We start from the raw sequence: 27997 nt of genomic DNA, 5'->3' as shown, positions 1-27997 counted from the left end.
TTGTTTCCTTATAACATATCTTCATCACTTCCTCCTGACAGAATTACTTTAAAGTGGTTATTTCCACTTGAGGTTTTGGTGGATTTCCTGATCAGAGAGGTTCATGCTTAGGCTTTTGTAGCTCTGTTACAATACTAACATTACAAGTTATTTTAGGAAAGATTTATGTTCCAGCTAAAACCATGATAAATAAATTTAAAACCAGTGATACAGACATTTTTATACAGAGCTATCTAATTTGATAAAATGTACAAATTTGGTCAGATTCACTCCAGCAGTGGCCCTTTAAACGCTGATTTACAGAGTTAATTAATAAGCTGAAATAGCAGCTCATTGGATTTTCAGAGCCAGCAGCCTTAGCCTGATAGCAGGACAGTACAAGGTTTAGACACAAGCATCTCCCAAAAACCCCTCCAGCCTGACAAGACGCTGCCTGTTGACATTGCATCCCAGTGCAACATTGCATTCATGATGGGCACCCATGGGTGCAAGTGCTGCTGGCTCATGGGTTTGTTCTGTGCGGTGAACCATGGCAGTCCTGCCCTAAATGAACAACCCCAGCACACTCTGCACTTGCCTCTGCCTGTGGTTAGCTGCATTTTGATATTAAGCCAAGGATTTGCACCCAGGATGGACCTGCACATGGTCTGATGGACTGCTCCCGGACTGTGAGGGGGTGCTTAGGTCTAACCCACCTCCAGGGAGAGGGTGGCCCTTAGCAGACTCAGCCTTGAGCCACCTCTGCTCAGTGATGGCTCTACCAATCAGGGTGGTGAGTTTAGACCTGAAAATGCCCTGACTCCTTTGAATCTTTCTCACCCCATCACCTGTGCTGGTAGGGAGGATCCATGAGCCTCATTTGTCAGATGATGAGTTGAAGCACAGAGAGACTAAAGTAGGGTAACCTGTAGTAGACTCTCCTCTGTGTAGGGGGTTTGCAACCCCAAAATCAGGGCCTGTCTCTATCTCAGTTTACCAAGTGTCAACTTGCAGAAGACCTTCTGGCTTCTTTTCCTTTTGTACTGACAGGGGACCAGGTCTACCCAGAGCCTAGAAAAAGCCACAGAAGAGGACAGAAGCTGCATCTGCCTGCTGAGATCCCACGTGGCAGAAACCCTTAGAGCCACTGCTGAGAGCTGAGGCACCCTGTAAAAGCTGCCAGCATGGTTGTCCAAGGACAGCAGCCTGTGCTTCAGGGGGTGCAGGATGGGACCCCCAAACAGCCTGGTGCACCAAGCAGGGTGCAGTGCTTTTGTGGCAGTCCCTGCTAGCCCATCCACCACAGGAAAGCAGCAATTTGGTGAGCACAGCCACGGCTGAAAGCATCAGCCAAGAATAAGTCCGTGCCAGAGCAGGAACCAAGCAGCCCTTGAAGCCCTGTGAGCACAGGACTTTCCTTCCTCCCTGGAAAGCACCGCCCAACTGCATGGGACCACTGACGCTAATAAAGCCATTAATAGGGCCACACGTCATCTCCCAATTAAGGCATGAGCAATTCATACCTCACTCAGGCTTTAAAGTCTGAGTGCACCCACATTTGGTTAGGCTCCTCTCCAGTCTGAAAGGCCTGGGGGGTCTCTTGCACTGAGTTTTCTAGGCTAGGCTAAACTTAGGTTATCTTAAAGCCCTCAGGCTAAAGAAGGTCTTTGGCATGAGTCTCCGGGTAGGAGGGCAATGGCATGCTGGCATGTCAGATGGGAAGGTGTACCAAGAACCTCTGCTGAATTTTCAGCTCTTGCCACTAACTTGAGCAAAGTTTTTAAAGGCTCTGTTTCAGAAGTGCTCTCGGGTTTAGCAGGGGTGGTCTCTGGGATATGTCTGGCCTGGCACTTGGAGTGATGAGTATCAGAGCTCCCATGGATTTTGGATGGGTTTAGGCTGCTCAGATCTCCTGGAGTTGGGCCCAGCATTCTTCACGTGGCACAACTCCAGAAATGGAAGCACTCCAAGTGAGCAGTTTCTTTCCCAAAATGGGGATACTTCTTTCCTTCGGATGGAAAACACTACAGACAGGGGAAATATTATCTCATTGTACTGTGAAGAAGAACCATTTATTAGCTGTGGGTACCAAGTTTAACTCTGGGTATTTTTTTAATAGCAGTTCTGATATGAATAGAAGTGTTTGGACCCTTTCCTTGCAATGTCAGGAATCTGCATCACAGAACTATGCCACTATGTGAGAAATAGCAACTGAAATCAGCTACGAGAGAAAAAAGAAGTGAAACCGGCTAGCCTAAATTCAGAGGAATTCATCCCAGGGGCACGGATTATATTGAATGACTCCTTATCGCAGTTATATTTGTAACATGTTAATGCTCAAAAAGAGCCATCCTATTGCCTCCTACACTTGCCACATTATGCAAGGGTGGCTTTTCTCATGTGCTCTGGGGCTCCCAAAGCACCCACGCTCTGCAGCTGGGAGCCTGGGCGGTGGGGTAATCTCCAAATACGAGGAAGGCACTGCTCTACACACTAAAACTAGGACAGGCTGAAGCAAGGTGCTGCTTATGAGTTTCTTGTTGCTTTCTCAAGCAGGAGAGTTTCTTTTATTTGCTAGGAGCAGGGAGGCAATGTGGCATAGTGGAATATATATGCCCGACTGCATTCAGTGTTAGGCAATGGTCATACAGCAGCCACAAACCATCACAGCAGATGTATATGGGTTTGTGTATGTTAGCTGGCTCCACGAGAAAATACTCTTTAGATTATGATCCAAATATTCTTCTTTCCATTATACCAACCTTTCCACCACTCCTGGCTCCTTAACCATGGCAAATGAGGACATAATAAAGTTCAAGTCATATCAGCTATTGTTTTCAAACTAATCATTTCCCAGGACTTCTGCAAGCTTCTCCCATCCCAAGTGAAACTTGGTAATTAAGACTGACCTTTGAAAGCTCCCACTTACAATGGTATCTGTTCGTTCCGCTTAATTTGCTCCCATCTTACATATAAAACTGTGAATAATTGCTGCAGTTTATTAAAGTGGAAAATAAAGAGCTTTCAAAGCACTAAGATAATTTAGTTTCAATACATTCGACAGTACGTAATAGGTATGAGTGTTTTGAGCAGGTTATACTAATGAAAAATGAGAGGGGAGTCATTTATCTGACTGTTCCTATTTTTTACAAGTGTCACTTTGTTCCAGTGACAGCAGGTTTACAGTATTATACTGATTGGGAATCCTGCACATCAGGCAGGTCTCTCTGGATGTGAAAAATTGTAGACTAGCAATATAAGTATCCAAACCACAGCTTTCACAAATGCGCTGAGACACAAAAATCATGACAAGCTTTTAAAAATGAGATTTTGGCATTTAAATCTGTTTTGTAACTGGTTTTTTGTTACCTCTTCGTTAGCAGAATGCACTTGTTTCATATTCTAAAGTCTTTTTTTTTAAATGTATTTTTTTCCTAAAACATAAGTACTAGAAACTTGCTGCTGCCTCTAACAGTAGAGATTCTTATGAAATAACATCAGGGAAAAACAAGTGAACTTGGATATGTGGGACTGCTAATAAAATTGTACAAGTTGACAATGCTGTGTTCTTCCTGCACTCTGAAAGAGGGTCAAAGACCTCAACTTTTATATTGTAATCAAAAATATTAAGTTATGGATTTATTTAATTACCAAATCTGTTTCACTTTCAAACTCGAAATGCATCATACAACTTGAGGCTAAAAGCAAGGCAATGGCTTGGAAAGAGGGCTACGGAGGGTGTAGGGGTTTGGATGTATACGTTTCATCTCCTGTGCTGGTCCTAGAGCCTCACTTTTGTATTTATCTTCAGCTTCTTAGGCCTGGGACAGTACAATCTTGTTTTGGCCTGGGCACCATGACCCCATGGAGTCCACGCTGGCTGCAATGCTTGGGGAAGGCAGGAGTTCTGCTTTTGCTGCACGGAGCACTGTCCAAACTTTGGGGTCACTTTTGACAAAGCCTTTGCAGAGACTGAGAGCCGTTGGTCCAACTGCTGCAAGAGGGAGGTGCGTCTGTGGAAGCTGTTGCCCTCCTGAACTCTCTGCTCCAGCATTCAGAGAGAAGCAGCGCAGAAGTGGAGGCCGAAGCCACCCTGCAGGCACAGCACAGCGGCAGCCTGGTCTGGCAAAGGGATTTCCCACGTTTACAGGTCTCATCCATGCACAAGAGCAGCGTCAGGCTGGAGCTAGGTGTACGATCCCATCCTGATACAGGACAGCAAAGCTGGTCAGGAAAAAGGCACCCACCTCCCTTCCCCAAGACAGGCACCCTGAGCACAGCAAGAAGCCCTGAGTACGCTAAATAAATCAAATCTCACAATTCACCAGGATCAGGAATTGGAGGGTTTCCTACAGGTTTTATATCCAGGACGATTTATGATTTAATTTAAACACGTAGTTTCCAGCCGTTTCTTTTTGCAAGCAATCACCTAGGCTACATTAACCTGATAGTGATGTACTGCAGTCCCAGGGAGCCCTGAAGAGACAACAGCACTCAGAGGTGTGAACTTCCTCCATTTATCTTGATGGGGTGTGCACAGCCTTGCCAGGGAAGCAAGTCCAGCCGTGTTAACCACTTCACTGCCAGCCTCTGCCGATGAAAGGGTGTCCTGTATGGGCCTTTCCCTTCCTTTGGCAGAGCCTCCCCAGCAACATAGGATGCAAGCTTGGAAGGGAATGAGGGAGATGCAGACTCCTGGAGCGTGATGGTGCAGGTTATAGGTTTGGAGGGGGTTCTGTGAAATCAGATGGGTTTTTTATCATACAGCTTGTTGCAACAGATGTGGCCCCACAGGTGTTACAGTTCAATACACTTTTGAACAAGTTGTATATCTCCCTGTCTCTTGGGATCTAACAGCGGAGCAGAGGCTCCTCACAGGCTCCACTCAGGCCCCAAGCTAACCCTATGGGAGACTGGACATGAAATGCAGCCGATGGGAAGTGATCCTTGGGAGCCACTTCTGCCTGGTTCGGGTATGGATGTCTCAGCTGGAGGTTTCCTTCACCATATGAGTGGTATTTCACAGCTGTGGCCCAAGGTTTTGCTTGTCAGTAATGGATCCGGCACCACTGCCATGGGAGTGGTCGTTATTAGGGCCTGAGCTAACAAACCCGGCAGCTCTGGTGACATTCAGAGCTCTCCTAGCTGGCTATCGGCAGACCTGCAGACAGCGCAGTGCTGAGCCTCTCATGTGCCAGTTCGGAGGCTCTGTTTTGCAACCAGACGTGTGCCTGCAAATGCCTGTGAAGATGGCAGCTGCTAGAAGAGGTAGTGATCCTTTCCTCTGAAGGGGGCTGGTGGCAGCTGCAGCACGGCGGGGGTTGCAGCAGGCCCCTCTCTTGCGGCAGCCCACAGCCACCTGAGCAAGGCTTCTGGGGGAGACAGAGAGATGCAAGATTTAAAGTGAAATTGCTGCTTCAAAGAAAGAGCTTTTAGGAATTTCTAATGCTGAAAGCTGGAAGTGCCAGACCGCTTCCAGGCTGTCCCACATCAGGGGACACAGCCTCTACACCCCCAGCTGGCAGCGAGGAGAGGCTCAAACCCAGAGCAAAGCCCCCTTTCATCTCATTCTTGTGAGCTAGGGGCAAACACCGCTTCCAACAGGAGAGGTGTCTGAAACAGCCTTTCATTATGTTTATATTTAAAAATCTAACAGTGACTAAAGCAGTTTGCATAATAAACAGCTCTAGAGCCAGAAATATTTGCCTGCTCTCAGTAAAAAAAGGAAGTCCTCAGATCCTCTTCTGAAGACTGTAAGAAAGTGACAGAGTTTTCCCTTTACAGGATATAAATATGCAGTGCAAATAGGTGGCTGCTGTCGCTGCTTACATTTTGATGTATATCTTCAGATAGCCTGGCAGCGCCAGATTATTTTAGTGTCAAATCAAAGCTCTGGTTGTGTAAAGAAGCTGAGGAAAGGTACAGTCTGTGTTGCAGCACAGGATGGAAGCTCCAAGAAGAAGACTGGAGGCAGTCCTGTGAGACATGTACCAGCCATGCATACTAAACCTGCCATTTAGTACATCGAAAAGAAAACCCCTTTAGTAAAGCTGCTGCAGAACAGAAATAAATGTCTTCAGATTTGGGTTGGGGCAGGAGGGTGTTTTTCTAGGGAGGTACGTGATTCATGCTCACATTAGCTAAAAGAAAATAAAGCTTTTGTTTCCTTTTTACCCTCCATTTCCTCATGAGAGAAAAAAATTAAAGGGTCTATTTATGCTGGAAGAAAAATCGTGCTGGCTGATCCCTTTTTAAAGCAGAAAGCTCTTATTTGCAATGCACGGTTGCTGTCCTTGACTTTTAGCAAGCCAAGTCAGCCCAAACCTGCCCAATCTGCATCTCTCTTAGCATCACTCTTATCTGGATTTGGGGCAGCGGTACAGTGCTTAGCACAACGTACTCTCTGCATGGTCACTGCGGCCTCTGCGTTTCAGCCCAGTGCAGTCGGGTTGACAGACTAGTAACAAGAGGTCAGGCACCCGCTGGGGCTCTCTGCAGGACAGGTACACACACCACACTCGGCTCCTTTCCTGCCAAAGGGAACTGACAGCTGCATCTTTTTGAAATGCTCGAAATGCTCAAAATCAACCTGCACATCAGGCCATTTGTGCTTACACGGGTTCTGTAAGAGCGTGACTCAGCCGAGCTCACAGAGTTCCCCCCGTGGAGAGCGGGTGTAGGAGAAAGGCCCGTCAGGCCCAAGCCCACCAGCAGCCCATCTGGAGGGATGGCACAACCCAGGTGGAGTTGCCCAGCCCAGACAACACCGTCCGTGCTCCCACACACCGCAGCCCTGCCTGGCATTGACCTGGATGCGTAAGCATTGGCATTACCCGGGCGCCGGAGCAGCACAGCTGCCCTTCACGGTTAAACCCTGCCCGGGGGTGGGGGGCAGGCCTGCCAGGCCCCGGGCATGCCCCGAGAGCCCCTAAGGCGATCCAGCAGGCCGCTGTTCCTTTAGCAGCGGCTGCAGTGCCCCACAGGGTGCTCACGATGTAGCGGTGCCGGTTATCACGGCGATGCAGGGGGGACGCACCCCCACACGGCTGCCCACCCCACCGCCAGGGCGCCGCCATGCTCCCCCGGCAGCGCGGGGGCGGGGCCTGCGGGGCGAGGGGCGGGGATTGATAGGCAAATATAGCCGGCGGCCCGCAGGGTGGGATGGGGCGCATGCGCAGTGCGCGCACAGTGGGGCACGGGTTCTTACACAATGCGCCGGGTTACTTCAGCGGTGGGGAGGGGAGAGGAGGGGCGGGGCCGAGCATGTAAATGAGGGACGGTTCTGGCTGCTCGATTGGACAAAGGGGAGGAAGAGGCGGGACCGGATATGTAAAAATCGAGCCGGCGCGGGCGCGCGGGAGGGGCCGAGCGGGAGGGTTGCGCTCGGAGGGGGCACGCGGGCGGGGCGTGGCCCGTATGCAAATCTCGCCGGCTCGCGCGCGGGGGGCGTGGCTCTGATGCAAATTTAGGAGCTGCCGTTTCCCAGGTCCCGCCCCAACATTCTGCCCAACGTCGCCCTGGCCCCGCCCCGCCGGTAAAACCCATTGCGCCTGCGCAGTGCGCCGAAATGAGGACTTAGTCTGTTACACAACCGCGGCGGAGCCAGGGGCTGCGCTCTCCCTCGCGTCCAGGCTCGGCGCGGCTCTCCTCGGCTCTCCTCTGCTCCTGCTCCGCTCCGTCGGGCCTCCCGCACCTCCGGCATGAGCGGGGACCAGCTGCACAACGATTCCCAGGTGAGCGACCCTTCACCGCCCGCGGGGGCCCGCTCCCGGGGGACCCCGGCCCCTCGCCACCGAGGCTGCGGGGTCCTTACTTCCCGTCAGGGTCGGCCCTGGGGGCCCGGCTGACACACCCCACACCCCCCTTTAACCTCGGTGAGGGGAGACGTGCCCTGCCGCTGCCCCCGCTCGGGGTAGCCCACGCGTCTGGGGAGAGCCCTGTCAACTCGGCCTGTCCGCCCGCGCCGTGCTGGGGAGCACCCATCCACCGAGCGCCCCCCGCCCCGGGACCCGTTTCTGCCCAGATGGGGGGCGGTGGGGGAGAGGGGACTCGTGTGGGACCCCCTGCCTGCGAGAAGGGGAGGGGGGCGGCTGGCCACCTTCCCCTAGCTCGCTCCCCTCTGGGGGGGTCACCCCAGGAGCCGTGCGGCTGCCGGGGGACGGTTCACCCTCCCCCAGCCGCCACGGAGGGCACCTTCTGCATCGCGCTGGTCATTTCTCATTTGATATTTAATTTCCCTAAAAATGAGAATGAAGGAAGAGGGGGGGGAAATCCAGCGCGCTCCCCCCCGCCCCCAAAAAATAAATCCCCCGGCGGGACGGCGTTTTTCACGGTCTCTCCCTGTCTGCTCTCCCCGCAGATCGAGGCGGATTTCCGAGCGAACGGTGAGTGTGGCCCCGGCGCGCCCCTCGCCTCGCCGCGCCGACCGCGCACAGACATGGCGTCCCAGAGACTAAGTCCCGGCTCCTCGCTCACCGGCCCCATTGTTCCCATCGAGCTGCCAAAAGCGCCCCTTTCCCGGCGGCCTCGCCCACCCCCGACCCCCGCTTCCCGTAGTGGGGGCACCGGAGGCCCCCGATCCGAGCCCGTCGGCTCTCCCGGGGTCCCCTTTGGGCCCCGATTCCTCCCTGGAAAGTCGCCTTGTCGACGGTCGGGACTTAGTCTCTGCGCCATTTTCTTTTTCTCCTCTCTTCTGTGTGGCTTTCTCTCCTTCTCCTCCTCCCCGAGCTGCTGGTGAGGAGCCTTCTACAGAGGCACCGGGTGGCGATCCCCGGCCCCCAGCCCCTTCTTAACGGAGGGGAAAGCAAAGTTTTTAACTAAAATAAATCCCCAAGCCGTTTTTTATCGCAGCCTCCCTCCCCCCACTGCTCCCTGTCTCTGTTCCTTTCAGGGAATCCCTCCCTTCCCCTAAAATGAAAGGTGATTGCAACATGTTGCTCTTTAAAAGAATCTGCTGCATCCATTTTAAGATCCGTCTTATTTCATTCCTTGCTATTTAATTGATGTAACTTTACCTTGTTGGGTGGGGCTTTTTAATTAAAATAAAAGCCCACATTAAAAAAAAAAAAAACCAAACAACAAAAAATCCTGACAGTGTAGACAATTCCAGAAAGGTAGGCATCACTTCAGAAAGTTTTCAAGTTAACTGTTCATTTCGTTAAGAAACATTATAGGAGTCCTGTAATTTTATATATATGTATATATTTATATATGAATACACACACATATATGTTTATATTCATATATACACACGTATAATACTATCTTTTCTAATCAGCCTGATGGCTGCTAACTTTTTCTGATCGTTTGTTCATTTTTCTAGGAAGCAAGCTAATTGCAATCCCCCCCCAGGTTGGTAGGTGTCAAATTGAAGGGCTCAAGCAGGGTGGAGGGGAGTTGAGGACATGCAACCTACCTTTGTGTCTATGTGTTATTGTCACTGTATGGAATGTGTAAGGAACTCTGAGCTGTCCTCTGACTGGTGAGGTGGTAGAGGACAAAACATTACCTGCTTGACCTGTAGTTGTACTGATTTTTAGCATGCTTTTCTGGATGATGTCCATGTGCCTGGTTGCTTTGTAGGCTACTGTGTGTAAATATTTACAAATCTTAATTTGCGTGCACCCTTCTTTCTGTCAATTCATTAGAATGTGATTGTGTGTGTGCCATAGGAGCAGGCAGTAGTGAATATGCAGTTTTTTGAACTTTTATTTCCATTCTGAATCTGTAGTAAGGCTCTGTGAATAATTCTTAACAGAAAAAAAAGAGGCAGTGAATTTCCCAAGAAGTGCAGGAGTAACTCTTGAAGCAACTTAAATGTGAGCATGTATTTGAATACTTGTAGCTTTCTTATGCTGGGAAATATTTGCTTAAGGATCATCTTTATTTAGGGAAAAGTACTCCCTGGTAAGCTTTAGTTCTGTACTGCTTTACATAGGGGAAATGATGCATATTTGACCTTTCCACTCCCAGCTTCCCGTGAACCTCTTAGAGGGATTTTTCTCCTCTATTGTGACCATGTGCTGTTTTATTCTTTTAAGATTTTTAGGCATACAGCACTTAAAACTCCTCCAGTTTTTATTTCTACCATGTGTTGGAGGAATTCAATACAGAACTTCAAACTAAGACACCTTGATGGAAAAATTCCTGGTAAATCAGGCATACCCAACAAATTCATACCAGTGTGGATACTGGCATCCTTTTCCTTCTATTGTAATTATTTTATGGCAGTCACGTAGCATCGTTGTGACTGATCAGAGGCCCCTAAAATCCAAAATCCTTTTCAGCGTTGAAAGGTGTGTGTAACCCTGTTAGTCTTGTTAAGGGAATAATGCTGAATAGACACTGTCCTCTCTGACCTTGTGACCACGACTGATCTTCCTCAAAACCTGTCACCTCTGCTTGCTCCGAGTCTTGTTTCCTCTACACAGGAGTTCTTTGCGCTTCTATGTCGGGAATTGTCACACACGGATCTGAGATCAGTGAGTCTCATTTAGACATAGCAGTGAGGCTCTAGCTCTTATATTCTTGTTTTGATCCTATTTAGTGGCAAAGATTACGAGTGGGTGGTAGGAATCTCAAGTACTTCTTTTTTCCAGATGTTTAGAATTGGTTTGTACTTTGATTATTGTTAGGCAGCGCTTAACAGTAGAACCAAAGTCTTTTTAAGCTGCCTTTCCTCTTTACATCTGGGAGAAGGGGAGTTTTTCTGGGGGCTGGTACTGACTCATTCTAAATGTTGGATGTACCAGCAGTAAACATTTTTGTTAATAAAGAATGTTTTGGGTGGCTTCTGGATAGTGTATCAGTAAATAGAGCAGCTTAAGCACTTTGAAGCTTCCTGTTGTTACTAATGTTCATATCTGGGTCAATGGACGTACTACCTCAGGTGGTGATCACACAAGTTGTTGCAGCTGAAGGTGGGTGGAGGTGGATCTGCTAGCCCATTGCAGGTCACCAAGGAGCACCCTGGTTGTAGCTGAGAACTTGGATCTGATTACACACCAGTTTCATTGATGGCAGGGCAGTGTTAGGTATGAGAGAGGATGCCAGCAGTAAATATGTGTTCCTTTCTATTTCTTGTCATTAAATAGACAGATCACTCTTAAGAAAGAGTGTCCTGGGCAAATTCCAACTTGGGTAATTGCATTCCATCTCAATATCCAGATTCTCCCTCCTGTTTAATTTGGCCATAGTGTGTATTTTTTTCACCTTAACTGTATTTTTAGTATCGGTACGCGCTGCAAAGAATTTTCCATGTTCAGTCCTAGCAGTGCCTGTTTGCAGACCATCCCGAGAACAATATTGTGCTGGAACAGTGAGCCTTTTTTGCAAGTAACGTCCTCGCAGTCTTAAGCATTGTAGGAGGGAAATCATAGTCTAAAACTGTCATTTCCAAGTACAGCTTGGTCACTGAAAATGACCCCTTCACAGATGTGAATGTTGAGTCACAACTATGTATTCGGGGAGGGAATCATCCTCACTTGGTAAAATTGAAGATCACTTCAGTTGCAAGATCTGTTTGGATTCTATTGAGTTTTGCCTTTAAGAGCTTTGTTATTAAGGTTGAACATAACAACCTCTTACTACGAAGGACAATGTTGAGACTAAAAGCAATTTATCTTGACTTTCAGTTCTCCCATTGTGTTTGCAGAGTGCAGTAGATAAAAATTACTTTTGTTTGCAAAGTAATCAAGTTGTGTTCCAAAGCTACTAAATTCCACTAACTGCTGTTAGTGTCTTGGCTGTTCATCAGCCTGTGATCAGAACTTGTGTAAAATCCAGAACTGTTTTGTGTAGAAAGTAAGACATTACCCTAAGCAGTGTTTTTTTTCATCTGGTTGATTTGACCAGTTATGCTAAGATGCAGTTTGGGGCCAGTATCACTGTAGTAATGATTACAGTAACAGGAGTCAAGTGTGAATTTGATTGTCCAGCGTCATAGTGGTGGCTTCTTGAAGTCAAACATGCTTGAAGGAGGGGCTTGCTTTAACAGTGAATTTTTTTGGGGGGGGAAAAAGAAGCCCTTGCTGCTGCAGCATCTTATCAAAAACTCACAGGCTTTTTATGTTGGTCTGAACGCTCATATGGCACCTCTGTATATATCAGGGTGAAGATATGAAGGGGAATGAACAAGAGGGAAATGTAAATTAAATAGCAAGAGTGCTGAACAAATGCCTTACAAGTTGAGGAATTACGGCAGTTTTTGTGTTTTGCATTAAATTCATGTTTCAAGTGTGATAGAGCTGCGCACGTAAAAGGTGGGGGTGATTTAAATGCTAACAAACTGAAAAGCAACGTAACAGAGATCCTTAAGATTTTTCAATGGTTGTGAAACAGTCTGTTGGAGACCAGATTTGTTCTTCCTTGCTGCTGCTTTGTTGGCACCTTCTGGATGGGTGAGAGGGTTTTTTTTGAAGGAGAGCAGGGCCACTTGTGACATAGGGCTCTGTGTACCTTAGCGCTGCTGTTAAAGCCACTGTACTAAACAAACTTCATGAAGTTAGGAAGCCTGAAAGTAAACTCTTGTACTCTGTCTGTGTCTTGTGCACGTCAGGGCAAAATTGTCTTTTAAGTTCCCTGGGAGCATGTCGTCACCAGTGTGTTTAAATGTCAAATGTTTGGCAAGGGATCCAAAATACAAAAGGTAGTTAATGGTATTTAGGTGCAGATTGATATCTCCACTGAAAATTTCCTTTCCCTTTTTTGTGATACATGGAGACATAAATCCTGAAGAATGTAATTTGTTCCTTCCAACTGAAGCCTTGAGTCACTCGCTGCCTTCACTTCCAGACTGCGGTGCTGGGTGATGAGCCTGCACTGTAAGAAGCGCTGCCCACAGCCTCAGAACAGTACTTGGGGTAGTTTTAAGTCTGAAAACACTTAGCTTTTTTATTTTAGAAGCATTGAACATCAGCCATCAATCTCTGCAAAATTTCTTAATTTTGTTTTCACATTGATTTTCAAATATGTTCACAGCAGTTTGTTGCAGGGCTTGTAGAATATAAGTGTAGCTTTACTGGAGGGAATCTTCAGATTGTTGCAAGTGAGGGTGCTCTGAAGTAAATCGATCATTTATGACACTTCTCAGAAATGTAAATAAATGTATGGTTGGTAAACTGCTCTTATATATCATGTGCTACATAAGTTGCTTGCATCTCTTTTCCCAGCAGTAGCCTCAGACAGGCTTTGCTAAAGACCTTGAGGTCTGTTGTGTTAATTGTTCTGACACATTCAGCATTCAGGTTAAAACTTAATGGGTGTCTTGTGGGAGTGGGGAGTTGACTGCATTTCTGTTAGCTGCGGCCAACTTTTGGTTTTGTTAAAACTCAGCAGAATTACCTAAATGTGCTGGAAGATGTGTTTCGGGGGTTAATGGCCTGTGTGCTTCCTACTTCTAGCAGATTTTCATAAGATGTTTTTCCTTTTACTATGGTGTTAAGTGGTATCTGTTATTAACATGCTATCAGGGCTGCTTTGTTTACTTTATAAAACATGAAAATTTTTTAACGGGGGGACCGGTGTAAAAGTGGGGTTTTTTTACATGACTTCACATAAATTACGCACACAGCTCATAAACATGATGGAACACAAATTCAGATTTAATTTCATTTACAACTGTGACTTCAGATATTTGTTGGATAGTTCATTGAATTCCAACCTCCTGAGCTGCGCTGTCAGCAGAAACTGCAATAATATGTAATTATAGCAAGTACTTAACATCTCATTGACTCAAATTCCTCTGTTAATGATTTCACTGGATTCCTGTTAAAGTAATACCTGCTGAAATAGCACAAGCCACTGCCCTGTTAGAGAGAGGCTCCAGGTCAGATTCTTACTGGTGTTGTAAATTGCTGTAGTTCTGCTAAAATCAGCGGAGCTCTGACGGTGTATCTGCTTTTTTGTTACTGGACTGCAGGGATGGGCTTTAATGATACAGTGACTATTTAAGAAAAGGACGATTTAACATAAGAAATCAGTGCACTTTTTTTTTTTCCTGTGGCTTTTCAAGATGGGATAGTTTCTCTTTCAAGTCTGCTTGAGCTGGTTGTGCTAATATAATTTCTCATATCCTTGTAAGACATGCAGTCATTCAGAAATATTTATTGGCTTATTAAATTGAATTGCCTTTGTGGCTGCTAGTTTTATAGAAACTGCCCCAAGTTTTATAGAAAACCTCACACTCCAAAACATGGAAGCAAAACGCTATTTAGCATTATATATTTCACTCCTGCCTGCAGTTTTGAAGGACTGTCTTAGGTTTCCAAATCTGAGAGAGGATATTCGTTGTAGAAATAGGTGTTTATCAACTCACCTTGCTGGGGCTGTTTCATTTGACTGAGACAGCAGCGTATGACAAATATGCCCAGCCGTACCTTCTCCCTGCATGACTGTCCGTTCTGAGCTGTTTAGCACTGTCAGCGTTTAAATATGTATCATCATTAGATTTCAAAATGCTTCCTCCCGTTAAGAGAACAGGAGAAGGGTATGGACTACTGTTGTTTCAGCAGTGAGTTTGCTGCTGACCTGCTCTTCTGAAAGAACAGCTGGAAAATCAGTTTAAAACCCAGTTCTCGGCTACATTAGGATTATTCCTTTTAAACAGTATTCTCAGTTACTGCTGTCCTTGCTCTGCTATTGACTGTCTGCTCTGGGGAGCTCCCACTGCATGTGCCTCTGGTGGCTTCCACTGTCTGTCACTGGTTGAACACTGGAATTAATACAGTGTTGAGGTGCTGTTCTGGGCAGAGCAGAGAGCGCCTTTTCTACTGCAGGCTTCTGTTATTTAGTCGTTCAGCTGAACAAGTTGTAGTAGTGGTTTCCTGGCGTGTATGAGACTACAGTATTTTTAGTACAGCATTTGTTCAAAGTGTCCTGGCTGACATAAGTACTAAATGGTTCCAGTGGATTTAATCAGATTTATAGTTAGAAGTATTTTCATCTTGAATGCCTGCTTTTTAAACTAATGATCCTAGAAAGTGAACTGCAGTAATATCTTCTGGTGTCACATTGAGAGGACATTTGGGAGGTGACATGAAAAGAAAGGGTGAAATTAATTTTGTATTCTTGTGACCTGCAAGGTATAAAAAGCAGTAGAAAATTTCTGTTAGCTTTAGAAATGTGAACATACATGCATATTTTCAAGTTGAAATTTGGTTTCTAAATTTGACTTCTGTAGCTACTCAGCTGATGAACAAGTGAGAGCTTCAAACTCGCTGAGAATGAAAGTGGAGTATGGAGCTGCAATCAGTTTTCGTGGAACTTGTTCTTTTGTAACACCTACTTAACATCAACAATTCTTGGACTTTGTTAAACCTCAGTCTGTGTCAGCAGGAGTGGTGATATGAAATACAGTTTTGTGCCAGTCCTTACAACAAACAATACTCTGTGAGATCCTCCAGCACAAGTGGTGGAGCTCAGACTTTTTGGGGAAGTGGGGGACCTTGGCAATTAGTTCCCTATTAATAGCTAGTTATAAAGTCCTGTAATGAGGAAAGATGTGTAGAAGTGGGACAGTGGTTCAAATAAGAATTGCCTCACAAATTTGCTAGTGTTATCACAAAGCTCTAGTGATGTTTTCCATCATCTCACAGCCTGTTTGCTAGAAGAGCGTACTCTGCGCAAAAGAGATGATGCCAGACAGCTCTCATGAATACTCTGTTTGATACTGTTGCTTCACCCTGGGGAAGTTTCCTTTGTTCGTTGCTGTTACTTGTATCTCAGTAGCTTCACTTGAAGATGGTCGCAGTAGTAGTTCAATTTTGACAATTAACTTGTACTGACAGCTGCTGTGTGTTTGAAACTGGCAGTTCCCAACATGAAGGAGTCACAAGGGTGGACAGCATTGAGCATGCTTTACTCCTGTCTTGGAAAGCTTTGGAGACGGGGGCTGGAAAATGTCTGAAATGCGTATCTTGATGGGATGGGGGCAGTGCAGGCTCAGATACAGGAGGCATAGCAGGAAAGTTAGTGTAGGTGCTTGTCATTCAGCCTTAGCAGACAATACCTCATCAAGAAAAACAACTTGTGTCTGCACCTAACATACTTTGAATCCTTTCTTAAGTTTGAAGACAGTAACTTCTGAAACTGGGATGATTGCAGGGTAAAGAGGGACCATCAGGCCACTGGGAAATTCTGTTTAGAAGGCTTCTGTCAGTCTTGGAGCCAAAAGTTGCTTCCCACAAAGCTTCTGATCAGTAGATCTTTTTGGATTCCTTATCGATATTTTTGACATGAATGTATTTGTTCATGCTCACAAGCTTGCCATATGCTTTGTGCAGTTGTGAGCTGTGTGGGTGTGCATGTATGTATTTTTATCTTATACCTTCGTCAGAGGAGGGGTTTTTTAGGGAGTGTTATAAAGACAATGACTTCCTTCTCTAGCAGTATTGCAGAGTGCTGAGCCTCATGGTGCCCACCAAAAGATGAAGATTTGCTCCTTCATCATTCTGCCCAACATAGGTGGTTGCATGTTAAAGACAGATGGACATTCATGGAATTCAGTGCTGCAGCAGAGTGATTCTGCAGCTGGCTGTATCTTTCCCTGGCTGAAGAGAGATTGATTTCTGCCTTAGGAAAGCTTGGAGTGTACTTGTAGCTTCACTAAAATACTTTGATCGGTCTGTGTAACTCATCTTCAGCTAGGTCATATCTGTGTCCATTAAAGACGTGCTCCATGGTGAGGATGTACTAGCTAAGCGCCTGTTACGTCTCATCAGCTGCAGCATACAGCTGACATAGTCTCTTACAGACGCACAGTATTTAGAGATAGTAAAACTTTATTTGGGGGAGAAACACTCTTACATTCAGGCATAGTCCTGATTCTTCAAAATGTCCCTTTTTCTCCCATAATGCTATTTGTCAATTATTTTCTAAAAATAAGATCCTAGTGACTTTTACTACTTACTGATCGTTTTGAAATACCAGTCATTGATTTGCACAGTCTTACTAATTTTTGCAGCAAAAATCTGGGACCTTGGTAGTAGAGCATTTTGCTGTGTTAAGGAATAAATGATGGGAACAAATGAAAGACAAGGTCTCATGTTCTATGTGGATAAGCCTGCATACAGTTTGTCCTGTCTGAAACCCAGAGGGCTAATGCATGAGCACTGTTTGGCTGCTCTGGAATGAGTTTTACCAAATGCTTTTTAATTTTTGAAGTGTTGAGCTCAGTTCACTAAGTGTGTATTGCATGGACTTGGAAGTTGTCTTGTTGCCATACAAATGTCTTGTCAGTTTGGTGCAGCTACATGATGTGTGGCAGTGTCTAAATGGAATAATTTTAAGAATTCTTAAGATTTTTTTTTTTTAGACACTGACCAGAGATGTGGCTTCATGGTAAAAAGTCAAGAAAATAATTAATAAGAATGGAGCAATACCCGAGTACAGATAGCTTTTTAATTTTTCCTGGCATTTGTCATTTACTCTGTTCTATTGCCTAACACTGCTTCTGACACATGAGAATATGAACTTGCAGAGTGTTATCCAGAACTGTTTTTCTTCTTTTGCTTGTGACTTTTATTCTGTACACCTTTTCAATTTGAACAACAGTGTGGTAGTTTTTCCTTTGTATGTAACATGGAATAGATGACCTGTGTTTTAAGGCCAGGGCAGTGTACTTCAGTTGAACTTTTTATTGATGGCAAAGTATAACTGCTTAAGGCTTGTATTCTAGTATTTGAACAAGGGCCAGACTTGTCAAAACAGCTGCTCATCTTCCTTGGAGGTTGCAGTTTCTTGTTTTGGCCTAAAAAGACCTTTTAGGGGAGAGGATAAATGAAATGTAGACTCTCACCTTCTGTGGTTTTTTTCCCCCCTATGAAATATGGTAAGTGTCTGTAGCAGATTTTTAAGTATCTGGAGGTAGAATTGAGAAACATGTAGTGATCTAACTGAAATGCAGAGATTTCTGGAGTTAGGATAGCACAACAAAGAGGTTTCTCTTTTTGTGGTCTGTAAGCAGAGTTTTAGGAGGAGAAAAGTACAGGTGGTGTCAGGGGACACGCTGTTACATAGCTTGTGACGTGAGATGGTTTGAAGACCTGATAAGCAGGGAGGAGCGCTGTCTTCCTTCATCTGCTCTGCAGTGGATGCAAGTGGATGGAGTTTTTTCTGTCCTTGGGGAGATGAGCACCTTGGCAATTCTTACTCCATCTTTTGGTTTTGTGTGATACTGTCTTGCCAGCTATTAGCAGGGTCTGTATTGTTTGGTGCTCTGGGCAGGCTATGTGAAGCTGAAGGGTTAAATATGGAGAGAGACTCTTGAAGCTGAAGGCAGGAACCACTGGGGGGGACATTGTTACACATGGACACTGTGGCTGGGATTAAGGTCGTTTGTGCTACACCTTGTTAACCTGTCCTAAGGCCATATCGTTTAAATAGGCAGCACAGTGGAAGAAGAGGGACTACTATGCTTTTCTCCGAGGTGGAGAAACAAGAACAGAGTGAGAGTGATTTCTTCTAGCAGAGAAATAGATATAAAGCTGTCTGGCTATGACTGAGATTCAATTCCAACTTGGACATTTGGTTTCGATTTTTAATTTTCTCTCTAGCTGAAGTCTGAGGTGGTTAGCAAAGGGCAGTACAAAAAAAAAAAAAAGGAGCTTCTGCAGTTTTAGCATATGTTGTAATTTTTTTCTTAAACGCAGAACTTGTCTCAGGAGCTAAAGCATGAATTTTTTTCTGTGCTACTAAATTATTTCACAAATACTAAATTTTGCGTGCTGGGTTTTGCAATTAGTGAAATCAGTGGATTTACAGTAGGGAGATCAGTGGCTTCCTGGTCTGTGTACAGGGTTCTAGGATCGAGTATTTTACAGGTTAGAATCTTGCACCATACATGCCACCTTGGTGTGAGTGTCTCCTAACTGTGCCTTGAGCAATAGGAAGAGCGTATTATGTCTTCTGCCAGTTTGTGAATGCTAGCAAATGTGTGAGTAAGATCAATTATTGGAGAGATAAAACAGCTGGGATGGGCAGGTACCAGTTTTAACTTGCCTAAGAAGGTACACTTACAAGTTAGACAAGCACTCTCCATTTTAATCTAGCCTTTTGGGAAGCTGGAAGCAGGAGCTCTTTGGAGATCCATGTGAGGGTATGATTCATTGCAACACAACCAGCATGTACAAAATGGAGGGATGGAGTAGTACTAGTGACGTACTCTGAGGTTTGTATTCTAGAGTTAATGACCACCAGATGGGGAATAAAAAGCTGCCTGCTCTTCTTTGGAGGACCGAGCATGTCATTGAGGCTGTTAAAATGTGCTGTATGCTTCTTGTGCACAGGAAACCCCTTTGTGTGTGGATCAGAGTAAGCTTTCCTTACTGGTATTTCCTCTCAACGCTTAGTTTTTAGCATTGGTTTTGCCTGAAGATTAGGCTCCTTCAGTTTGGTATCAGTGCACCTCAGACATAAAGAGCGAAATGTCTTGAGTGCTTTCTGACAGTACAAAAAGTAAGGTGCAAGCTGTGTTTCAGTACACAAGTGTAAATTGCCAGATCCAGGGGCAGTAGGTTCATGTAAACACAAATACGATGCAAGAGATCAATGCTTAACAACAGTGACCTTAATTAACTTCTGCAGTGTTGCCCAGTAGTAGGTGTCATCTTGATCCATCTTTTTAGTAAACAAACACTGACACAAATCAGAGTCAGGATATCAGTGCTGTTAAGTCTGGTATTTGCAAGTGGTCATACTGGAGCTCTGTAGGTGTTTGGGTTACTTTGTCTTGCTCCAGCAGACTGGGACATCTCTCCAGCTGTCCAGATACCTTTGGACGTGGATGTGGGTAACGTTCATTTTTCAAGAGCCTTTTTCACTTTTGCTTTCTTTTATCCTCCTGTGTTCTTTCTACTCCAAAGCCAGGAAGCCTCTCAGAGGAGCTAGCATCTTGTCTGAGTCATAATATCATAGCTGTGTATGTCACCTGCACTTCATTAGGGAAGCATAAGCAAGCTGTCCTTGAAATACCTGTTTTTATGAGTAGATACAGTCTTCCAATTTAAGATATGCTGCTCTCTGGAGTTTAGTAGCTGTCATAAACAATGCTTTTCTTTTGTCATCGAATAGGCTTATTCAGCATCACTTGTATCTGAAGAAAACTTTTTTCTAGATTTTAGACTGTTCTAACCATATAGATACAAAGAGGAAAGTACAGCTTGGCACTTGATGCTCTATGCTTGGCTTCTTTAGCTGTCAGCACGTGGTCTTGGGAGAGCACGGCATAGTGTAGTTTTGTTTGCCCCAGTCCGTAGCTTGCCTTGCAGTGGATGGAGACTGCAGCTAGCAGTAAGCTGGCTATCCCAGTCATTTAATTCTTAAATTGAATTCTAGGTAAAAGGCAGAAGCACTTGATGAGTCCATCAGTTTCTTATTTCATAAATGAAGGTGTAAAGCTGTCCTTCTTCAGCCTTTTTAGGCGTTGCTTCCTGGATCTAACATGTCTGCCCCTTCCCTCCTGCCCAGCCCTGTTGTTGAGACTCTTGTCCAGTGATGCATAATCTTCAGTTTATGGTTTCACTGTCCGTCACTGTCGAAGTGTGAGCTCATCTGCGTGGAGGAAGAAGTTAATTTCTTGTTGAACCACAGCCTGAGTTAAAACATTCTGTCTTTCTCTGTGTTCATGAGTAGGCCTCTCTTACAGCGCTCATCCGGTATGATATTTGCCTCTTTCAGGAATCTGACAGTTTGGTTTTGGTTTTTTTTTCTTCAAAGCTGCTGGTGCTGTGCTGTCTTTGCACACCCAACTGAATCTGGTCTGCATGGAGTTTAGCGAGCAGGTTACATTTGGTGTTGATAGCTAGTTCAGAGGGGGGATTAGATCTCCTAGGAGCTGATCTGTGCTCAGGCTTTGCCTATCACTCGTCAGTGTCCTTGGCTAGAATGAGAAACAATACTGAGGCCCTGGCCACCTTTCTGAAGGATTGGGAAGTTTACAAAGTCTGTGTATTGAAGTTGTGTGCATTTTTTTAAAGGGATTTCTTTATAGAGAATGAAGCTGTGGAACATTGTTTTGTGAAATAAGTCCCCTGTAGCTGTATTTCACAAGAACATGAAATAGTGTTCAAAACAGATGTGAGCCTCATTATTAATGTCAGAATTATTTTGTTTTTAATTTAAGTTCTTGTGTTTTTTCTCCCTTTTTGTAAATACCCCACCCATCCACACAGGCACGGGAGCATCATGCTCGGACTCTCATCCAGACTAAGAAACCTTAAATCCAAATGGAACTCTCTAGTGTGTAGTTTAAGGGGTCCTCTTTGCATAACATCAGTGTGTTTGTGTTTTGGGAGGGCCATTGAGCTGGGGAAGGGAACACTTCTCAGTTTCATTTTTATAGCGAGGTCCTAGGGAAGAGGTCTACCGACTTGCACATGGCAAATACTTACTTTTTGAATGGAGTTGAAATAAATATGCTATTTGATTTTTTTTTTTTTAATGAAGCTCGGTTTTTATAGTGTCTTTTTGTGTGTATTAACAGTTTCATCTCAGCAGAGCTCTGGAATTAGTCTTTGGCAGTTAGCTCTGTAGGAGAACAAGAGTCAAAGAAGCCCTCACTTCAGTTGTTTTTCCCCAATACTGAGAAAAGTATTTAAAAAGAATTGTAGTACATGGACTACAAACACGTATAATGGTGATTTTTATTATAGTTGCTTCAGAGACTGGAAAGGTAAGTTTTCCACTTGTTTTCAGTTCAGACAAGATCTGGTATTCGGAAAGGCTTTCTTCTAAGCATGAAGTGTTTGAAAGCTTAAAAATGAATGCAAATTTGTGTCATTTCTAGGTTTCTCATAGGTCTCTTATTTCCATGTTCTGAAGTCAGTGTCATTTGGTCAGGAAGTGTCAGTGACACTTGCTCATTTCTTTATCCCATAAGCTACTTCTTAAATCTTAACTGTCTCTTCCCTGTGACTGCCAGGTATCCAAATAGTATATTATTAGGCAGTGTGGTTAGCGCTTTGCTAACTACAGGTATGTGATTTTTCCAAATCCTGTGATCTGAATGGGTTTATTTACATATAGAACTAAATTCAAATCAAATGGCTTGAGGAGATTGGTACTACAAAAGGCATCAGTACAGAAATAGGTTGTCAAGTGTTGTCATACACTGCATTAAATGATGTTTCCTGCCTGTTGGTGACTACAGTTTTCCCTTGCACTTAATCAAAACAGAATTACTCTTGTATGTCAGATGTGCATGTAGTTCATAAAACAACTTCTGATGCACTCTTTGATGGAACAAATGCTGGACTTGACATTAACTGCACACTTTTCACTGTAGAGATGTTAGATTTTTCTGAGAATGTGATGCTTGGTATTAGCAAATTGTCTCCTTGTTTTACTTGTCTGTGGTTATTGCTTTCACTTAAAAATTGCAGCTTCTGTATCAGGGTAGCTGTCTTGCTGTAAAGTGCTAGGAGACAAGATTCCAGTACTTGTCATAGAGACTGTAGTGGCAGAAAGTATCTTGTTTTGTATTTTAATCTCAAGGCAGCTGGTACTTTAAAGTCTCTTGTTGTGAAAACTTATATTGAACTGTTCTGGTCATAGATCCTTCCTTAAGCAGAGACTACTGAACTGTTTCATCTCTTCGAGATGCAAACAAATGTCCTTAGGAAGCCAGGTTGAGCTTTTATTGTCTCCAACAAATTTGGGGTATCTAGTACACCATCACCAGAAGAGAAATGCTACTGTTACGAGCTGCTGCTTAACTTTAAATTTTATTATACCTCTTTCTCCAGAAGTATCTTCCTTTGAGCATGCAGCTTCTTAGTTTTGGGAATGGCATGTGAAGTTTATTATCTTGTGTCATTTGCTGATTTTCAGAATAGGTTATTCATATTAATGCTTTCTTATGGCATTAGGGCTACTAATCATGTAGTTTTCCCATTTACAGCTTTACTTAGTACTACTACCATGCATTAGTGGAAGCTTAAGGCTCCAGTGTTTCAGTATCAGTGCCTTTTTACAGCTGATAGTATCAGGTGAAGCTAATCACAGGTTGCAGTTGTGATCACAGGAAAAAGAGGGATTTTTTTTTTGGTCCGCTAGGGACTGGAGTACAGGAAGTAAGGTAATTGCTAATTGTAAAACAGATGCAACTTCAAAAATACATTAGTACACTTTAAAACTTGCAAAATAGTGTTGCTGAAATGCATGCCAACTCAGCCAGGTTCAATGTATTCAGGGACTGCAGTTACAGAAACTGCAGGGGCTGCTGTGCTCTTTTGGGTAAAGCAGAACTTACTCTGAAGAGTCTGAGCGTTGCTTTCTGCTCCTGGGTACCTGGCTGGCACTTTGGCTCCCAGAAGTGATTTTGTCTAGCACAAGCTTGAAATACTTGGAAGAGGAGGATAGGAGGGAACAGTACAGCTGCTGCTCTGGGCTGTTTGCATGGGAGCAAACTACCAAGTCAGCTGGAGTGGCTACAGCTTTCAAGGTGGTATTAGTCCTTCATGTAAAATTCCTAATAAATTTTAACAGTTGTATTGATTTAATTTTGACTCTAGTAACAATCGTAATAACCTTTTAAAAATTTGTCTCAGCCTATATAAAACTGGCAGCCAAGTAACTTTTAAAAATAGTTTTTCCTAGCCTTAGAGTTGAATCATTCAGGAATAAATTATCAGATTGTAAATAGTCTTAGATGTTCGTCTTGTTTCCTTTGACTATTTCTGCTGTCAAATAATCAAGTGGAAGAAAATAATTTCTTCATTTTTCATTTGGAATATACCTGAAAATAAGCTATATAACTTGTTTTTCTCACTTTGGGTTATCTTAAGGAGAAATAACAAAAGTCTTGAATCCCTATGGTTGCTTCTGTAGCACTCACAGCTCTTCGAGCATGTTTCTAACCTCTTAAAATATTTAATAACGTTAGTTTTCATGTTCAGAAAACTTGAAAAGTAGAGAATGTAATCACGTTGCAGTTAGTTGTAGAGCAGAACCTCAGATATGATGGAAGTCATTAGTTAAAGCACTTGGAGTTTGAAGTACAGTGATAAACAAACTTTTGATGACTCTGCACCTGCAGCATATTTCCTTCAGTTTAAACAGCTCGTTTAGTGACTGTGGTGGAAGCCATTTAAAAGCTGAAAAAAGAAAGCTAACTTTTCACACCTAGTTATTTCTGCATAGGTAAAGAAAGGACTACTCTTAAAATTGAGGAAGAGGTAACCAGAAGCAATTGGTTCAGTTTGATTTCCAAGGATTATGCTTGCATTCTTCTAATAGACTTTAGACGTGAAACAAATTAAGTAAATGTTTTTGTCCCCTTCATAAGCCTCAGTCAAGGCAGATGGGAATTTTGCATAAGGTGGAATCTGAAAATGTTGGCTGTGCATTAATAAAATTCTGATTTCCATCCAAAGATGCAAGCCATTAGTTAAAAAAAACACCAAACCACAAACAAACAACAACACCTCAACAGAAAACCGCACCAAACTGATAATACATTGTGTGGATCTTTTTAAATAGAAAACATTAGGAGTTTATTATGCATAATAAAGTAACCACAGCAGGTTATACTGTGTTAACAGGTTACATTTTATATTCAGGTATCTGTATCAGTGTGATTTAACAGTTGCCAACTAGTGAGACTTGACCTGGATTTAACAAAATAAACAGATTACAGGTGTGTAATGAGGTTAAAATCGGTGACTTAAAGTAGCATTTCGTGTCTACTGATATGAATTGAAGACTTCCAGTGAAATTTGGTGCACCATATCTAGGAGTTGTACTTACTAGTCATTTAAGTATTGCAATCATAGCCTTATTTTAAAACTCACATATGCTGCTGTGGTGATGCTTTTTTCTATGTCCTCTATCCCCTCCTTTCAGAAGACTCGGGAGTACAGTTGGAAGTGCAGAAATCTCAACTGTCATTAAACATTTACCTTTTGTTTACTTTCTTGTGTGTTTTAGATCGCATCAGGTTTCTTCTTGTATGCTAATTGCGGTAATGTCCCCTTAAGGCAGAGAATTGCATTCCCTCCCTTGTCTTGAGAGTGGGACTTGTGGCAAAGCAGACTCTGGTGATAAGGTGCTTGCAGACAACTGTTGGAATTAGCCTGGCGTGGGTGAGTGATCATTTAACTCACCCACAATGGGAACAGGGGTGAACTCGGGCTGTATCCATCCAATGCAGCCCTATACTTGAAAGTAATGATTGTAGATAGAAACAAAACAGACCACCAGCTGGAATCAGTGTGGGAGTTGCTCCTATAGTGAGGAATCAGCTTGAGTGTGATAAAAATAAGTGCCTGGTCTTCTGAACCAAACTTTTTGTAAGACTTTGGCCTCCATCAGTTCAGCTTAGTAGGCATGATATTAAACAAGTAGTAGGAGGATCATCTGACTCCAGTGCATAAAACACTGGTACTGCTTGGCAGAGGTGATTTAAAGCTTGTACCGAGCACTTTTCTGTCTTGCAGACTCGATTTATACTGTGATACTGAGGATTGCAGAGGCCTTATGTTGTTCCCAAGGGTGCTGCCTCTTCAAGTCTTTCCTCCCTACAGCAAGCAGAGACCAGTGCTGGCCAAAGCTGCATTGTGTGGTCAAGGGATGGTTAATAAAAGGCTTTGAACAAATGCCATTAGAGCCTCTCCTCTGAGGACGCTGAGCACAGCTTGTACCACTCCCATGTGTATAAACTGTGTGTGATCCTGACTGCTGACAGGAGGCTAGTCATTGACTGCTGCAAGAGAAGCATTTCAATGCAACTGCTTTTTTTTTGATCTCCTCTTAAAATTTTTTGCTGGGGGGGGAGCCCTTGTTCTGGGTCAAACCCAGGATAGTCAAACATGCCAACCTCATCCTTGTGTGGTGTTGGTGCGAATACAGGCTCTGTGTGAGCTACTGTTGAGACATCACTCTTGTGCTGAGGAAGTGTCAGGATTTCAGGGAGTCTTTACAAACTTCTTTTTAGTGAATCCAAAAACACTAGTGATTTACACAGCCAGCAAGTGAAAATATTTTTCTAGTTGACATCATTGCAGTGTAATTATTCCTGAGAACACAGCAGTTTTCCTGTTGGCTAGCACAGTTTTTAGAACTGAAACTTTTCTTATGCCTCAAAGTAATATCAATCTATTTTTTAATATAGCTGAAGTTTCTATTATTATTCTTTCTAAGGACTAGGAATTATAGTTGTTTGCCCCTGTTTTCTCCTGATTCACAGGCTTGAGAGTTTGCATGCAGTAAGCAGCTGTTGACTTTGCATCAGAAATAGTGTTGTTTGCACCTTTCTAATGATGGTATAAAGAGCAGTTGGAGGCAGAAGAACCTTCTGCTAGGGGCACTGACTCAGTCTACAATGGAGTACAGTACATGAAGTTCTTTGTCTGCAGTGTGAATTTGTCACAGATTGCACCAAAAGATTTTCTTTGCTCTTGACCCAGTCTACTGAAGTAACTCTCAAAGCTGTTCCTGGGACAATTCTTTCTCAAAAATCTTCAGAAGATGATTCAGCCCACCTACCTGTGATGGCGATGCAGGCAGGAGCACAGTCACTGCACTCCTTGCTTAAGGTCTAGGCTTCGTTCTTATGTTACAGTTGAGCGTAAGCTCTGGGGCTCTCTGAGCTATGAAGCAACCAAAGAGCAAAAGTATCTCTGTGCTTGGTGGCTGAGGAAAAGTGAGTGTTTCAATCCACCCTGGCTTGCACATCCTTCATGAGGGGATTGACAAAGAGCAATGTGTTGTCCCAAAAATTCTGGAGCCCAAAATTGCCAGCCAAGAACTACTTAACGCAAAGGATTCCTGCAAACAAGAAAAATAAGGGTTAAGTGAACCATTTTGCTTTAGATGGTGTTGAAGTAAGGGATGGGTTATCTTCTGCTGTCCCTGATAGCTCCAAAGTCTAAACAGGACTGTAAATGTTGCAATTGCCCCGCTGTGGCAAACACTTCGGAGAACCAGGGCAGAAGGCAAGCAGAGGCGTGGAGCCTCTGGTCCTCGTTCCTGAGCGACTTGTGAGTGGCCCTGGGCAGTTTGTTCTGTCTTTGTCTCGGGTGTGGAGTGTACATCCAGCCCTCGGTGCAGCGCCTACGTCCAGCCCTTTGTCTCTTCCCGAGAAAAGATTGTGTGTGACAGCACTGTGTGACGGTTTCTGTGCTGAGCCTTGGATCTGTGCTAAAGGTTGGTTGCTTTCTAACTCTGAAAATAGGATTAGTCCCCCTTGCATTATCTATGTGAACGCCCATAAATTTTACCTTCTTTCATGATTTCAAACTAGTTTTACGCTCCTGGATGCTAGACTGGTTTGTTGAACAATTGTCCAGGCTTTCTCAGCAAGTCTGTCCTTCCTGCGGTGCCAGTTATGTTAACTGCATTTTGCACAATGAGGAGGAAACAGGTGTGAATTTGGAAAAGCCGGAGATTAGATGCTGTAGTAAAAATTGGTGTTAGTGGAGCTAAAACAAATCCACAGGTAACCTACCTGTAACTACTTTTTAATGCAGAAATTTTTCCCTGAGCCGATTAGTAACAGCTGTTTTCCCTCAGCTATGTTCACTTTATATACCCATAAGTCCTCCAGGGTCTCAGTCCTGTATATATATGCAAATTGGAATGCGTATTTAGTTGCAATGAATGTAAGGCTTTTGAAACGTGAGGTAACAAAGCTCAAGTTTGTTGTGTCTGTCCTTTGTTTGCTCTTACCTTTTGCATTTTGGATCTGGTTTGTGATATTTAGAGGTTATTCTGATTAGTAATATTCAGAGATTCCTGGCAGAGTTGGCTTTGGAAAGGGTCATCGGCTGCTACAGTTGCCTAGCTTTCCACTTTTCTCTCTGTTTGGACCACTTCACTGGCTGTGGAAAGTAATTCTGGGCTAGTTTGAGGTGAGGAGAGGAATAAGTGCTTACTGAAAGTTGTTGCACATGACAGCAGCTAGGAGTGAAGTGGGCATAATATACCATATAAACTTGCACATGCTTCCATCATGGCTTTATTTCTAGAGTGTCCTGGAGCTTTCCTGAGTCCCACAGCGCTCACGGTGTGGATTTTTCTCTAGATC

General features: G+C 44.0%; 1 protein-coding gene across 1 annotated transcript in view; it reads left to right on the top strand.

The window, feature by feature from the left end:
• Positions 1 to 7511: 7511 nt before the first annotated feature.
• TOP1 (DNA topoisomerase I) overlaps positions 7512 to 27997 on the top strand; it is a 74111-nt gene continuing 53625 nt past the window's right edge. The window contains exons 1-2 of the mRNA XM_074887958.1: positions 7512 to 7712; positions 8339 to 8363. Coding sequence (XP_074744059.1) covers positions 7680 to 7712; positions 8339 to 8363 — 58 coding nt within the window. The 5' untranslated portion in view covers positions 7512 to 7679. The remainder of the gene's footprint in view (positions 7713 to 8338; positions 8364 to 27997) is intronic.

This window comes from Strix uralensis, chromosome 18, assembly GCF_047716275.1.
Source record: "Strix uralensis isolate ZFMK-TIS-50842 chromosome 18, bStrUra1, whole genome shotgun sequence".
Lineage (NCBI taxonomy): Eukaryota > Metazoa > Chordata > Aves > Strigiformes > Strigidae > Strix > Strix uralensis.
Note: the sequence above shows the minus strand (reverse complement) of the source record. Positions and strands in the feature narration are given on the sequence as shown.